At 37.0% G+C, this 15,000-nt stretch overlaps 1 protein-coding gene across 6 annotated transcripts in view; it reads left to right on the top strand.

Annotated features, from left to right (window-relative positions):
• LOC137997269 (uncharacterized) overlaps window positions 1-15,000 on the top strand; it is a 27,697-nt gene that overhangs the window by 3,005 nt on the left and 9,692 nt on the right. Inside the window, exons 1-4 of one of the 6 annotated variants that reach the window (XM_068843162.1) lie at window positions 2,225-2,273; window positions 3,684-3,881; window positions 7,637-7,740; window positions 9,135-9,602. In XM_068843162.1, the coding sequence (XP_068699263.1) occupies window positions 9,232-9,602 (371 nt within the window). In that variant the 5' untranslated portion in view covers window positions 2,225-2,273; window positions 3,684-3,881; window positions 7,637-7,740; window positions 9,135-9,231. Of the gene's footprint in view, window positions 1-2,189; window positions 2,274-3,683; window positions 3,882-7,636; window positions 7,741-9,093; window positions 9,603-15,000 lie in introns of those variants that run through there. The other 5 variants (XM_068843160.1, XM_068843157.1, XM_068843159.1 and 2 more) reach the window with 5 other exon arrangements.

The following is a 15,000-nucleotide window of genomic DNA, read 5'->3' as shown; positions in this document are numbered from 1 at the left end:
AAAGAGATCAACATAATTCAGACTGTCCCTGTTTGCACCATAAAAAAGAAGCCCCACATGCATTTTGGACTATTTTGCCAGATGCACCGAACAGGCAAAGGCTTGGTTGAATATGCTTCAATGGCCATTGCTTAATAGAAAACTGCCTTCCAGAAGTGCTTCTCTTGAGATAAAGCAACCGATCAAAAAGTTATATTTTGTTGTGTTATTTAAGCAATAGAGGACGTTTTCCATGTTTACATAGCCTCATCTAAATGCGAAGCGCAGTTGGGAGAATTCTCAACAGTTATGCAAACCAGAGACACAGTCGAGGGTTTGCATAACATACATGCCCATATTTCCAACCAGCCAATCAAAACATGCGTCTGACAACACATAACCAATCAAAATTCGTGTGATGTCACAGCTGTGTTTACATACTCTCATCTAAACACAGCTATTGACCAATATTAATGGGAGTGCGTGTACTATCCTAATTATTTTATAATTTAGAATGTGCAATGATATTCACACGCAAAATACAGTGTGCCTGTTATTGGCAATAATAATAAAATTATGATAACTCTTAGAACAACAAAGTTAGTCATTTATCTTATTACTTTCAATAATTTGCCCAAACCAACAAACTGAAGAGGAAGACCATGAATAATAATTTATTTGTGATCAATCATTGTTAAAATTCACATTAAAAATATTAATGGTATTTTGTATCATTTGTTAACTGAATAAAACAGTGATTATATCAAACAACTGTCAACAATGATGAATAGTGGAGCAAAACCTCTCCAGATTTTGAAACATCGTGATGGAAGACATGGTTTTTGGAGATCCAATTAAGGCAGTTACCCTTAAGGATATCAACGACCAGTGCAAGAAGCTGTGCAAAAAGAGTGATATAGTTCCTCAGTTTTGCTAGTGCCAAGATGTAAGAACAAGGTGTCCAATGATATATATTTTCTAAAAATATGTAAACACATTAATATTTATGTGAAATTCAGGCAACTTAAATGACTTCATCCTGCATGTAGTTACATTTTGATCAAGATTTGTCTCCCAACATCATTATTTATCATCAGTAGGTTTAAAATACAAAGGAAATTATTGGGAATCAAACAATAATTATTTAGGTCGGATTCATTTTAACTTAAATTTAACTTTGAAGTTCAACAGTTACAGAGTAAATTGACTACTGGGTGCAAATATACAGATTTGATCCAGTCAGTCATGGAGCAGGAGTGGTGCAGTGGTAAGAGCACTTGCCTCCCACTAATGTGGTCTGGATTCAATTCCCAAACTCAGCATCATATGTGGGTTGAGTTTGTTGGTTCTCTTCTCTATATTTGCGGAAGGTTTTTCTCCGGGTACTCCGGTTTTACCACATCCACAAAAAACATATTTGATTTGAGTTAATTTCATTAGTTTCTCCAATTAGTTCTCTAGTGCTAAATCCATTGACACTTAAATAAAGTAGTGTTTATTATGATTATTACAAGTTGATAAAAAAAGTATACATAATTCCCAAGCAACAGACAAAATTGGTAACATTAGGACCATTAGGCAGGCTTTTAGCTGCAAAACATAAGAAAATAATTTATTACCAGTATATGTGATCATTTATTTTTAGTAATAAATGCTAATTTCAAGGTTGTTTACTTACGCATTATAATATTATTGTCTCTACTTCAATAGAGCTTAGAACATTTCACATGCGAAAGTATTATCACTCGGATGTATTTAACACGTACAGCATTTAATTCAGTGCAACTTGATCCCTGTCGTCAGCTCCTGTCAACCGAACCCTCTTTTAAAATTCAGTCCTCCCTCTCTCATCTTAAAAATTTGATCGTGTATTTGAGGTATTTAACGGCGAAATGACAAGCACAGATAGCTTCAAACCCTCGTACTTCTTTCCTTTCAATGTTATGTCGCTTAAATCTAGAATTTCCATTCCATGATTCAACGCCTCGTGTAAGAGACTTGGCTTGGTCCACCATTTTGAAAAAAAATCGAGACTGCGCAGAACGATCGGAAGTCCGTGAATCGCGGACTGTTAAATTGGAACCGGCCAGAGCTCTCGATCCGAGGCGCTGGCCAAGAGGATCGCAGCTCTGGGAACGAGAATGCTCCTCACATGAGTAGTCCATGGTTACCAATGGTTACCTTGTGTGGTTAAATCTCGCAGCTGACCAAAAAAACTCGGCACAACGTGGCACGAACCCAGATCTCTTTCAAATCACGCAAATCGCACTTCTCGACCATTTTTCCTTGAACTGGTAAGTAATGACTTTTCCTAAGAATGCCCATAACGTTTTCTCCAAAGTTTCTTTCAGTACTTGGGGAGGTTTATAAAGCCATCTAGCGATTTCCCTCGAATATTTATCGTCATGTCTACAGAGATCCTGAGTTCTGTTGTCGAAAATTTGATCGTGTGCATCGATGTGTTAAAGCTATACTTAATATTAGCAGTTGGAACGAAAATTTCAGTTCATTTTAAAATGTTATCAAAAGACCTAATTACAAAAAGAGAGCACAGGGCAGTGTGTATATGCAAACGATCGACAGACAACACAGGAGGGCGCAAAAACTAATTAATTCATGTTGAAGTGTGTAAGCTTAATTTTATTCAAGTATCAAATAACTTGCGAATTAACAAATTGATGTCAGTTTTTCATGCGTCTGTCCTGTTATTGATCATGAATTGCGTCATAACACAGTGCTCGACCTTAACTTTTTTGATCGCTTGCCCTGGGACTACTTGAACTGAAAATTTACTAGTCCTGAGTAAATCTCTGGTAGTCCTTCCTGATTGCAGCATGGCAATATTATTTGCAATATCTTTTTACAGTTAAATTAGACTATCTGTTTTCGCGATCGAAACGTTGCAAGGAACACATCGAAACAACATTTACAAGACGTGTATTTTGTTTTCACCTTATGTATTTTTTTTAGACATTGCAAAAAGTAATTACAAAGTAGTTACTGGTCCTGTGACTAGTGGTTCTAAGTTTTTACTAGTCCAGAAGCATTTTGCACTAGTCCAGGACTAGTGGACTACCGCTAAGGTCGAGCACTGTAACATTGTGAAAGTAGCTGTGGATCCACAAGGCGATAGCCGAGTGGATCCACAGACTACTTTGACAATGAAAAACTGAAAAACTGACATCAATTTGTTTTTTACAATAACAAAAAGGCAGAGGGGTCAAAATTAAGTCAAAACACGAGAAGAAAGCGAGACAAAAATGAGAGAAACTTCAATCTGACGCAAGCAATATCGCGTCATTATGGCATAAATTATAAATTTATGTGTCTGTCCGCTTATTGACGATAAAAAATTAGCCAATGAGCGCACGAAAATTTTTGTAGTCATTGTAAAATTCAAAATGGCATCCTCAATGTTTTATGCGGCTGCAGCAAAAGCACAATCGTATTTCGCTATCTCGCATACATTACCCAATGCGTACCGCGTAGCCAGCGACGCACCTTACATCATTTATTTGAAAAGGTCAAAAGTAAGGTGGTGGCACTAGGCTGACGTGGACCTTAGAATGATGATAATTAATTGATAATAAATAGTTAGAAGTTATGTGCATATTAAGAGATGAATGCCTGCAAACGAAAATAAGATAAAATATCTCACATTACTATACATTGAAGTCATTGTCTCTTTTCTGATTGGCCAAAAGCGTACAGTGAATTTTCTAAATCAGCGCCTGTGACAGCATCTAGCTGCAGATTATGCAATAATCATGTCAAGGACACCCAAGTTCGCAGGTAATGATGTCCTGCATAATCGTGGTGAATGATTTCTGAGGGTAATCATGTCAAGTTTTCACGCTTTGTGTTGCTTGCTGTCATTGAAGAAACAAAAACATGACTTCCAGGTTTGTTTTCTTCAGTTAGACTTATTTATTGCTATTTACTTTCTCAACCATCTTTTATTCAATTTTTCACATATTGTCTAATATTTAGATTTTTTTGGCAATTGCTTTGCTCAATGACTCTATTGATAGGTTTGACAAGTTTTTGTTTTTGACCAATCAACGGCAACCTAATATAAGCACACGAAACCTGGATGGTTGCTCACTGAATAGTCACGTAAGATAATTTGTCATGCGAGAAAGCAAGTTTTAAGTTAACCTTTATGTTTCTTTTATTTTCTGACTAAGTTGAATAATACCGGTAAATGTCTTATTGGTTTAGTGTGTAGTACCGTGGGATGTTTTCTCTCGTCTCATGTATTTTGACTTGCCCTACGTGTGGGCCAAAATACATTGTGACTCATAAAAATATCCCACGAAACTACACACTAAATCGTCCAATACGATATGTATATATTTACAAACTGTACCATTACCGGTACATACCAGTTAGGGTAAATCTCTATACAAATAAAACAATGGTTTAAAAAATATACAAAAATCTCAATGTTCTTATTCAAGTTGATGCAAGGTCCTTTTTTTGAAGCTAATTTGATAGATTTCTTTGCATTTCTTTATGACACGTTTGAATTGGTGTTTATTTACCAGATTTCTAGTATTGCTATTTAGGCCATTCCAGACAAGTAGACCTCTAAAAGTTAGGGATTGTCTGCCAAATTCAGTATTCATTCATTTCATCCTCAGTAAGTGGCCCCTCCTGCTAGATTCATTGGCCTCGAAATAAGATGACAGTCTATGTTCTGGTGCTCTGGTTACAACCTTGAACATTTCAAATGCTACCCTTTTCTTATACACTGTACATAGGCCGCAGGTACAAAACACAGGACTCAAGTCACAGGTCTATGTTTTACCATTACAGAAACAAACCTAAACATTCATTAAAGCTAGCCTTAGGCCTAATTAGACATAAACAAGAGTTTTTAGGCCTAAGGTTAGCTTTAATGAATGGTTAGGTTTCTTTCTGTATTGGTAAAACAGAGACCTGAGACCAGTGTTTTGTACCTGCCCATATAAAGGCTAGGTTATGCCATGTAACGAAATTTTGAATCTGGTGATCAGCATAATTGGTGGGAATATCATGAATTTGTTGAGCAGCTTTTGTGTTGGTTCTCAATATCTTCAAAGAGGGCTTGAGAGCAGCATCCCCAGACTGATATACAGTACATTACATTTGGCAGAATCATTTTAAGAAAATTTTATAATAAATATTCTCTAGTTGTTTCACCTGGAGGAACTTCATTCTTTTTAGCATTTTAAGTTGGGCAGAAAGAAATGTATAAACCTTATCAATATGGGAAGCTTATGATGTGGTCCATGTACATGTGCTGCCTCGATGCCTCCACATACAGAATAACAGCTTTGACAAAACGGAAAGACCTATTTTAATCATAGTAAATTTGTTTATCAATGAAGTTTGAGAGCGATTTAGGGAATTAACTCATTTGAAATTCACAAGAAGAATTTGCCAGTTGGAATGGAGGATTTTTTTTATGAAACATGGTAAGGGGCAAATTCTTGCATTTCAAAGTGTTCCGTACAATGTTCCGTACTGCACTTTAGGCAGTGATCTCTTTATTCATAAAATCCTGTGTTAAAACATGTTTGACAATAAAGTTTTGCCCTTCAGAAAACAAATTCTCCTCAAATCACACTTTTCACAAACTAAAAGTTAAAATTGCTCCAAATTATGAAGAGAGACTTCACTGTAATCACAATTTCCAGTATGTTTGGTGATACACCTTATTGCATCGCATGGGACACTGCGTCAGCTTGGTGGGCCAAAACTGGTTTGATAAGAAATCTGAATTGACTTTCCACATGGAACTGAGGCTCCGTCTTGTGCCACCAGAGGGTTTTTTTTTTCAGTCCTCGGTCATAGCCTCCAGCTCGTGTAGCACTCTCTCTGACCTTGAAAAAAAATTCCTCTGGCACTCGTTTAGGTCTGCTAGTGCTTTGTTATCTAGTGAGTAATAATTGTGATTGGATTCCTTTCTCTTTTGTTATGTGTAAAACTTCACACTCAATGTTCAGTGTAATATGCTAGACCTTGCACTAGTCAGAGGTGGTTCATAAGTCCTCTGAGAGTTGATCACAATCAGTTTAGGATCTTATCAGATGATGCAAGACCATGCCGTCAGCAAATAAGTCGGATTTACCATGATGACAGCAGATCAATTAAATGTAAATCGGGAACAACAAAGACCCTAGAATGCTTCCCTGGGGGATGCCAGAGCTGACTGTGAGCTAGTTAGGGGGAAAACCTTCGATGACTACTTGCTGTTTTCTTGAATTGAGGAAATCACTCAACCAACTTAAGATCTGACCCTCAATGCCATGGTATTCCAATTTGTACAGAAGATGGGTGTGCGAAAGTTTTTCAAAAACTTTGGAAATTATGTCTAAAAACAACTGAGCCGTGTTTACCTAAGATGTTGAACCAATTCTGTAGCAGTTGAAGCAACTGAGTTACACAAGATATTGATTGTCTGAGACAGTGTTGCTCATCATCGAGTTGGTAACTATCCAGATATTTGGATCATGTGTTAATTACCAGACTAGTCAATGCGATTGGACGATAATTTTCAGCTACATGTATGTTATCTTTGCCAGAATTGAAGAGTGGAATGACATTAGCAACTTTCCAATCTGTTGGAATACTAGCATAAGCAAGCAAAAGGGTGTGATTGAATGTCTAGTTCTACAGCTCTTTTCTTGAGAATTCTCCATGGAACATGATCTGAACTGGACGCTTTGTTTACATTAATAGCTCAAAGGAGTTTAGTCACTACTTCCTCACTACAAAACAAGTCGCAGCTTAGCTTATTGAATATAATTAGATGTGGTGTATTGAAGTATTGCCAAGCAACTTGATATTTGTGAGAGGTGGCATTGGTTCTAGGCTCGATTACCAGCCGCTGAATGGATTCAAGATACAAAGACCAGACGGGTCTATGTACATTGGTTCGAGATCAAGGCATATTTAGTGGATGCTTGTCATGTGAATTAAATGAGTATTCCAGAATCTACATGTACCCTTTAAAGTTCCATTCTTAAAAGGAAAGAAAACAGATATGAGCTTCTTTAAATTACTTTTATCTCTGTCCTTTTTTCGGTTGTTTCCCAATGTCATTTGTGATTAGGTGCAATACTGCAGTTAATAGGCGAACTGGTCCAAGATGAAAAGGAGAATTCTGATTGGTTCCCTGAGCACTCCAAATTTTGCAATATAGACAGCTAAGATGGACCAGTCAGGAAGCAAAACCCATTTTCTGTTCCCATTTTCTGTTTTCTTTTTCTCGAACGCAAAAAGAAAAATGTGAGAAATGTTTTTCATATACTGTTAGTCATGTGGGAGTTCTAGTACAAATTTTACTTTCCAGAACCAATAATAGAAGCAGGCAAAAAGGCAAGACTCAAAGAATAGAAAACCCTGGGCAAGAGAGCCAATATGATAACCCTATTGAACTTGCCTCTTTGGTCCTTACTGGGAAAATATTGCAAGTTCAGACTTGGCCCATAAACTTACCAAAAAAGGAACTCAACCAATACTTTCACAGTACAGACCTCATGCTAGTTCAATAACATCTCAATAATATTGAAAACTAAAGATTCCAGGCAAAGGATTATACTTCCCAAAGTTCAGAGACTGGCTTTAGAAGTGGCCCAGTTTTTTCTTATTTGTGTATATTTTTTTCCAGGAGCTTCAGCCCACAAGAAAACTGTAATAGGGAATTACAGAGGAAGAGCATTTTTCTCCAAATCACTCTCCTAATTGGCAAAATTTTGACTTGTGTTTTAACAGGTAAGTGTGGAGGGATTAAACCAGAAAGTGAGGAAACTACTGTAGTTTGTTTTTGTGGCATTTTTTTAATGAAAGTCAATGCGCAAACCACAAGCATCGAAATGGGACTGGCTGTTTGTACAATGTGCTCATCTCTGCAAATGAATACGACCAAAAGTCAAAATAAAATTCATCTCAAGGGGATTACTATCTCTTCATGCTCCTCAACACAAGATGTTACCATAATTTAATGTGGTTTATTTGACTGTAGGCAAAGATAAAATTTTAGTCTATGCTGGTCAGCGGTCATCCTTGAAACTGGCTCAGGAGCAGCCCTGATTTTTTTTTTGCAGCCTCATAGTTGCATTGCGGTGGCTAGCTTGCTGGCCATCACAAGGCTATTTTGTGCTTGCCACATTTAAGTCTTTGCTACCCCTCTTTCCATTTCAGTATGACAATGCCATTGGGTGATGGCTGACTGCTGGGTTGTCATACATACTAGGGCCGTAGCCAGAGAAAATTATGACTGAGGCAATGTCCGTAGTTAAATTCTCTTCATAGGTATTTTAGGTGTTTATGATGAGTACATTATAAAGACAACACTGGAATCACGCTTATTTTAAAAAATCACAAAAAAATGACTGAGGCAAGTGCCTCGGTTTGCCTCATACTGGCTACTGCATACATACTTAATTGACCAATCCCCATAAGGGCTTTTCAAAGGGCCAACCACAAGAACTTCACATTTGAAAGAAACTGTGTTCTGTTGAAACACCAGCAACCACATCTCAACATAGAGGTCTTTCATTATTCTCTCTAGGAAGGGGTTGAGAAGCAATTTCTTGAAGTACCACGTCAGCTCAAATAGACTAAAAAAGCACGACAGGACTCCATTGATGCTTGATTTGAACTTTCACAGCGGGATTTTTGTTTAACAAATTGTGTGTCAGTGGCATAAGCTCTCAGCACTGAATGTTGAACAATCAATCAACTCTCTTTAAAAAGCCTGACATGAGGAGTTTGGGTTTAAGAAGTTTGAATTTTACAAAGATGTCCCCTTCAAATTATATGGGCTCATTGGCACTGTTTCAGATAACATTTGATGGGTTTTTACATTGTAAGGGTTACAAGTTAGAAGGAAGGTTAGTGTAATAAACCCATTGACCCCTCAAATGCCCGAGGACACCCCCAATTGACAAGTAAAATTGTCTGATGTTGGGGCCAGTGAGTTAATTAACAAGTTCCTTTTTTTTGTCAATTTGTCGCTTGCAAGATTTCTTCCAGAAACAAATTTGTATGGTAATGAGACAAAATGCCAACAATGGTATCATCAAAGAATTGAATTATTATTAACATTCAAACCTTGTGTTACAGCAAATTGCAATCATCCTGATGTCATCCTATTTCACCCACAGAGCAACAAGGAACAGCAACAGCCATAGTTACAGAGGTTACACTCCCAGAACCAAATTTGGTAGAGAAGATTGTGGCCTTGTTGCAAGTACTCTTATCATGATCTCCAAAAGTTGGATCGCATTTGCCCTCCTTTTCCAAGTGGTTTTGATAGTATTCTTCTACAATTATTTTAAAGCTACACAAACAGTTACATTGCGTGGAACGTCAACAGCAGAGAACTTTGACCTCATGATACAGAGAAGCTTCTTGGGTGACTGGAAAACTGTCAACAAAAACATTCAGCTTAAAACAGACATTGACTGGTCAAAAATACCACGCAAACCATCACCTAATCCCGAAGATATGCATGATAAGTGGATTGTAATCACGACAATAAGTTCTCCTACAGAAGATGTAAAGAAGCTCGCTGCAATCAAAGGTTGGAAAGTTGTAGTTGTTGGAGATGCAAAGACACCAGCAGATTGGAGGTAAGGAGTTGAATGTCCTGGAAATGGTTGTCAAATATCTTTTAAGGGTTGGAATAATTATACAGTAGTAGTACATGTAGTCACAGATACAGTTGTAAAGGAGCACTTCTTGGTAGGCTTGCTGGTTTCCTAGAACAAAATTGCTCCAAAGGATCTGTAAACAAATAGTCCTACTCCTACTATTATGGATGTATTGTTTGGCTGGATAATAATAATAATAATAATTGTTATCATCATTGTCTATCAGTTAAACTAGAAAGGCAATGAAATCAAGCTATGAGAATGATACAAAGGTAAAATGTAGACAGCACTACTACATGTACATGCAGCAAATAACAAATCAAAAGGGGTTTCTCAGGTATAGTTGTGTTTTTTTAGGGAACATGAACAGACAAACATATACTAACTTAAAGCAAGCAGTGAGCTACCAGCATTTTATGTGTTAAAATAAAAGTTACAATTGTGTATTAATAAATAACAAAGGAAACCTTGATTTACTGCAAGCAAGAACATTACCTTGAAGGGAGGACTTTCCCAGACAGCACATTGAGTGATTGGAATTGGTCTCCTGGAAAAATTGGATCAAGGATCATTGGATCAAGGATCAATGGATCAAGGAACACAAGGAACACCATCAATTTAATCACTCCTGAAAAAACGTTAAAAAATAAGTTTGCATTGGTTTAGCGCTTTGATTCGGCATGTGTTGGTTCATAAGCAAAAACATGGTTTGGCTAGTTGGCTTATTTCTGATTCAGATACAGCTGTTCAGTGTGTTTAATATACAATATTTCAATGTACTTATGGGTAAACATTGTTAAAAAAAACGCATTAGAAATATTGATAGAATTAAACTTGTGCAAGAGTCATTAATTTAAAGCTCTTTTCAACGCACTTATTCAGGCAATGACAACGAATCTGTCTTAGAGAGTCCTGAAGGGGTAAGATAAATTCATGATAAATTCACACCGATTAGTTGACACCATGGCCTCACAGTAGGAGACAAAACTGGCAAAAAAACCGGCAGAACTTTTGTAAAACATTTCTGCGCTGACCATGCCATGAGCTGTTAAATGATCATAAGGCAGAGAGATTTTTTGAGTGGTATGCTGTTGCTTTGATCCCTCACTGTTTTGGCTTATGAAAGACTATTGCCAAAATCAAAGTACTAGACACCAAAGTAATAAATAATTTGTTTCATTTAAATTAATTCTTTTTTTAAAATTGATCCTTGATCCAGTGACCCTTGATCCTGCTTTTCCAGGAAATCATTGGAATTTTCTTCCAAATGACCTTATTTAGGAAATGGCTGAGTTGTGTCAATTTGATTGCAAATGCATTAACACAGCTGATATAAACGACCATAAGTCCACACTGCCTCTTCATCTTCTCTTTTTTACATTTATAGTAAGTTATAATGGTCTTAATTTTAGCTCAAGAAAGATGCTGACAGACTTTGTATTTTAAATGAAGCAGTTGTTATTATTTATTATTGTTCTTATTATTATTATTATTATTATTATTATTATTGTTATTATTGTTATTATTATTGTTATAATTATATTATGACTGTGTTATCTCAGTTTCGTAAGATGTTACCAGAAAGTTTCTAATTTTCCCAAGAGCAAGCCACACCCAGCAGCCTTAGGTCTCGGGAACTTTTCTAAAAATCTTTGACGTGCCCAGAAGTGTGGCCTTCTGCCTTCTTTTCCAGTTGAGTTTTTTGACCAGCTTTCACAATTTTTTGAGATCATTCCCAAGGCCCCAATGACGATTGGGATAACTCTCATTTCTTTAAGTTGCCAGATCTTTTTCACTTCCCTGTGTAGTTCGTGATAATTTTCTATCTTCTCAATCTCTTTTTGATTTACTTGTTTGTCACCAGGGACAGCAATATCAATAGTGTTGCATGTGCTGTCCTTCTTGTTCACTACAACTATATCTGGCCTTCTGTGAACAATCAGATGATCCGTCTGGATGTTAAAATCCCACAGAATCTTTACATCATCATTCTCCATAACTCCTTCTGCTCTGTGGTTGTACCACTTCCTCTCTCCTAACAGGCCATGTTTCTGACATAGTTCCAGATGCACAATCCCGGCTATACTATCATGGTGCTGTTTATAATTGGGCTACCAACAGCAGGTTGCAAAATTGGTGAGACACCTCATTAAAAAACAACTTTTCTAGCTTCCAATACCTGCCATATCTAGAATTCCAACCTTTCCCACTTCCCCTGTCCCTCTGCCCCTTTCAATGTTGACTCTTCCAGGTTTTCAGCATTTTTTGTATTGCTGGCAACATTGGGCTAGGGACATAATAGGTAAATTAATAATGCCCCAAGAAGATGAAGTGCCTCTACTAATTTTTGCAACTTGTTGCAGTTTTTTACATTCAGAGACTAAGCGGAAAATGCATTCATCTCGCTCCCCACACACATTTTTCACTCACAGCCTTCTTGTCAATGTCTTTCTTTACCCAATCTGTTTGGAGTGCTTGTTTTTGGGTGGCAAATATCATTCCTTCTGTTTCCTTCTTCAGAATCCCTTTCGGTACTCAGGAGCAAGACTTTGCACTCATGACATCATCAGCCTTGCATATCTTTTTTTCCATGTTGCACCTTCTCTTTCCATTCTTTTAGTCTTGTTTCTTTCCATCATCTTTCCATCTTCAAAGCAGCAGCTGACTCTTGCACCAAAGTCAACAGTCCTTCTTCTTTTGCACATCTAATCAGTCTTTCACCACAGTCTTTAACATAATTATCTACCTAGCAAGGCTCGCTCGCAACACCCTCCACACTTAACAGACCTCGGCCACTTCATCATTATTATCATTATTATTATCATTATCATTATCATTATTAATTGCCTTTTACCTGAAGTGTAATAGAGCATGATAATCGTGTCCAAACCTTGGGCCTTGGGTTATGATGCGTTAGAACAGGGCCTAAAAAATTGATGGAAATCAATGATCAGAAAATCAATCAATGGCGGTCGATTATGGTTAATTATTATCAATACGCACAGCCAAATGACAAACTGCCCTCTGTAAAATGCGTCTTTTTGCAGGCCAAACGGGAATTGTGCAGGCTAAAAATACATTTGCCGCCCTGATACTGATTGGCTGCAGAGATGTCAAACAACTTCGCTCAGCCAATGAGATCCTGAGGATACCATTTCTATGCCAGAGTTGGCGCAAATTTTTGTGGATGAGTTTGCACTTGCTCACATTGTAGCTCTGCAGTGAACATTTGACGAGAGAGATTTTAGGGGATTTTATTTTAAAATGGAAGAAGTCCCAAATTTTCAGCTTTTCTCTAGTCAAACCTCAGATTTAGACAATGAGCAACTGGATGAAATTGAGCAAAAAGCTCAAGCGAAAAACACCAAGAGAGCAACTGAGTGGGGAGTAAAAAAGTTCGAGAAATGGTGCGAGAAAAGAAAAATTACAGTGGATCTCAAAACTTAAGTCCAACTGACTTGAGTGAAATTCTGCGAAAAAGTTCTTTGCTGAAGTGAAAACAGAGAAAGGCCAAGCATTAACTCCAAGTGCATTGACTGGAATTAGAGCAGCCATTCATCACCATCTAACCGGTACATGTGCTCCACTCAGCTGAAACATAAACATTTTGCAAGACAGTGAATTCATATCTGCCAACAAAATGTTTGAAGCAAAGGCCAAGCTATTTATGAAAGAAAACAATGCGAAACCAAAACACAAATCATCTATTCAGTCAGGAGATATACTTCATGGAAGGGCAGAACACGGACGGCGTTTGGAAAATGAAGAGAAGTTAGTTGAGTTTATTTAGTTTTCATTGTGTTTTCATTTTGCTCGCCGTGGTACAATTTGGCCTTGTGTATTGATAATAATGATAATCAAATAACTTTTGTCGGGCATACAGTTTATTTGTGTCCCTCATAGCATCATTTGCATCTTGGTCTGCTCGGGTGCAAATGATACTACTCGGGCTACAAACAAACTATATGCCCTCCGAATGTCATTTGATTGTCCAATAAATTGGCATCGATTGGCATTGGCTACTCGAAGACCAATCAACCAATCACACAGAAGTTGTGGTGAACTTCATCAAGTGTTATCGATTGGCATTCCTATTGGTAATCAATGAAAATCAATGTTATTTAACTGATCGATTCTCATCAATTAGCGATGACATTGATAATCCAGGACAATCGATAATCACAAAACCTTGTGCGATCCCTTGTCCATCGATTATCAATATCAATCGATTCATTGATATCAATTTCCATCGATTGTCATCAGTCATTGATTCCATCGATTGTTCAGGCCTTGGTTAGAAGTCTACGTGATGGATAAATAAAGCCTTTCTAAGAATGTGATGTGTTCCAAACAGTGTGATCCTCTGTAGGTTTTTTATTTGGATGTTGCACGGGATCGTTTGGATTGCACTGGCACTGTTGTGGTTTTCATTCCCCGACATTCGTTCGATCAGAATTTCAAGGTCTTTATATTTAGATAGTTTTTGAGTTACTTTTACTGAGGTGTTCCTGTCAGTTGGGATGGACATGTCGATGAGTAGGCAACTTTTTTGGCATTTATTTACAATCTGCTGTATTGGCATGTCCCATAGAATTGTTATATCATTTCCCTTTGACTCTGTTTGCCGCTCATGCTTGTACCATCTTTCTTTACATGCTATTATTATTATTATTATTATTATGATTATTATTATTATTATTATTATTATTATTATTATTATTATTATTATTATAGTGCTTGAAATTAAAAAAAATTTCAGGTTGCCCCTTTTTAAAACGCTGGGCAACTAAACCCTTGAATTTGGTTACCCTAATAATCTTTAAGCTAACCTTGTTGAAATCAGCACTAATGTTGAATAGTTTTGGCTTGCAAAACTGTTTTCGCTCAATCCGAGTTGATTTGGTCTGACTTTTTTACCTGCCGTTTTTAAAATGGAGTCTTTTACATGTTTCTTGTGTTGTCTTTTACATTTTCCTATCTGACAATTTTTTGTAAAAGCCACAAATATTCGAGACACAGGAAAATGCTCAGCTGTACCATAGTTAGTAGTACTAACTATGGCTGTACCAAGTTATTGTTAACTTCACACTGCTATCGGACATTGACAATAGAAGATCGAAAAGTGAGTCGGGTGCTGCTTATGTAGTTCATTTCCTATTTTTCACTGGGTTGTCTGTTGTTTTTTCTTCAGGGCACCCGGTAAGCTTTCTGGTCTTCTGGGATGACCCGACGACCGCTAATTTCGAGCACTGTAAATTATTATTATTATTATTATTGTTGTTATTATTATTATTATCATTATACTGTGTAAAAGTAATGGGACCAAATTTCGTGGAATGTTGCTTGTTTAATCAAACTCTTGCTGAATTTTCACGAA

This window comes from Montipora foliosa, chromosome 3 (genome assembly GCF_036669935.1).
Source record: "Montipora foliosa isolate CH-2021 chromosome 3, ASM3666993v2, whole genome shotgun sequence".
NCBI lineage: Eukaryota > Metazoa > Cnidaria > Anthozoa > Scleractinia > Acroporidae > Montipora > Montipora foliosa.
Note: the sequence above shows the minus strand (reverse complement) of the source record. Positions and strands in the feature narration are given on the sequence as shown.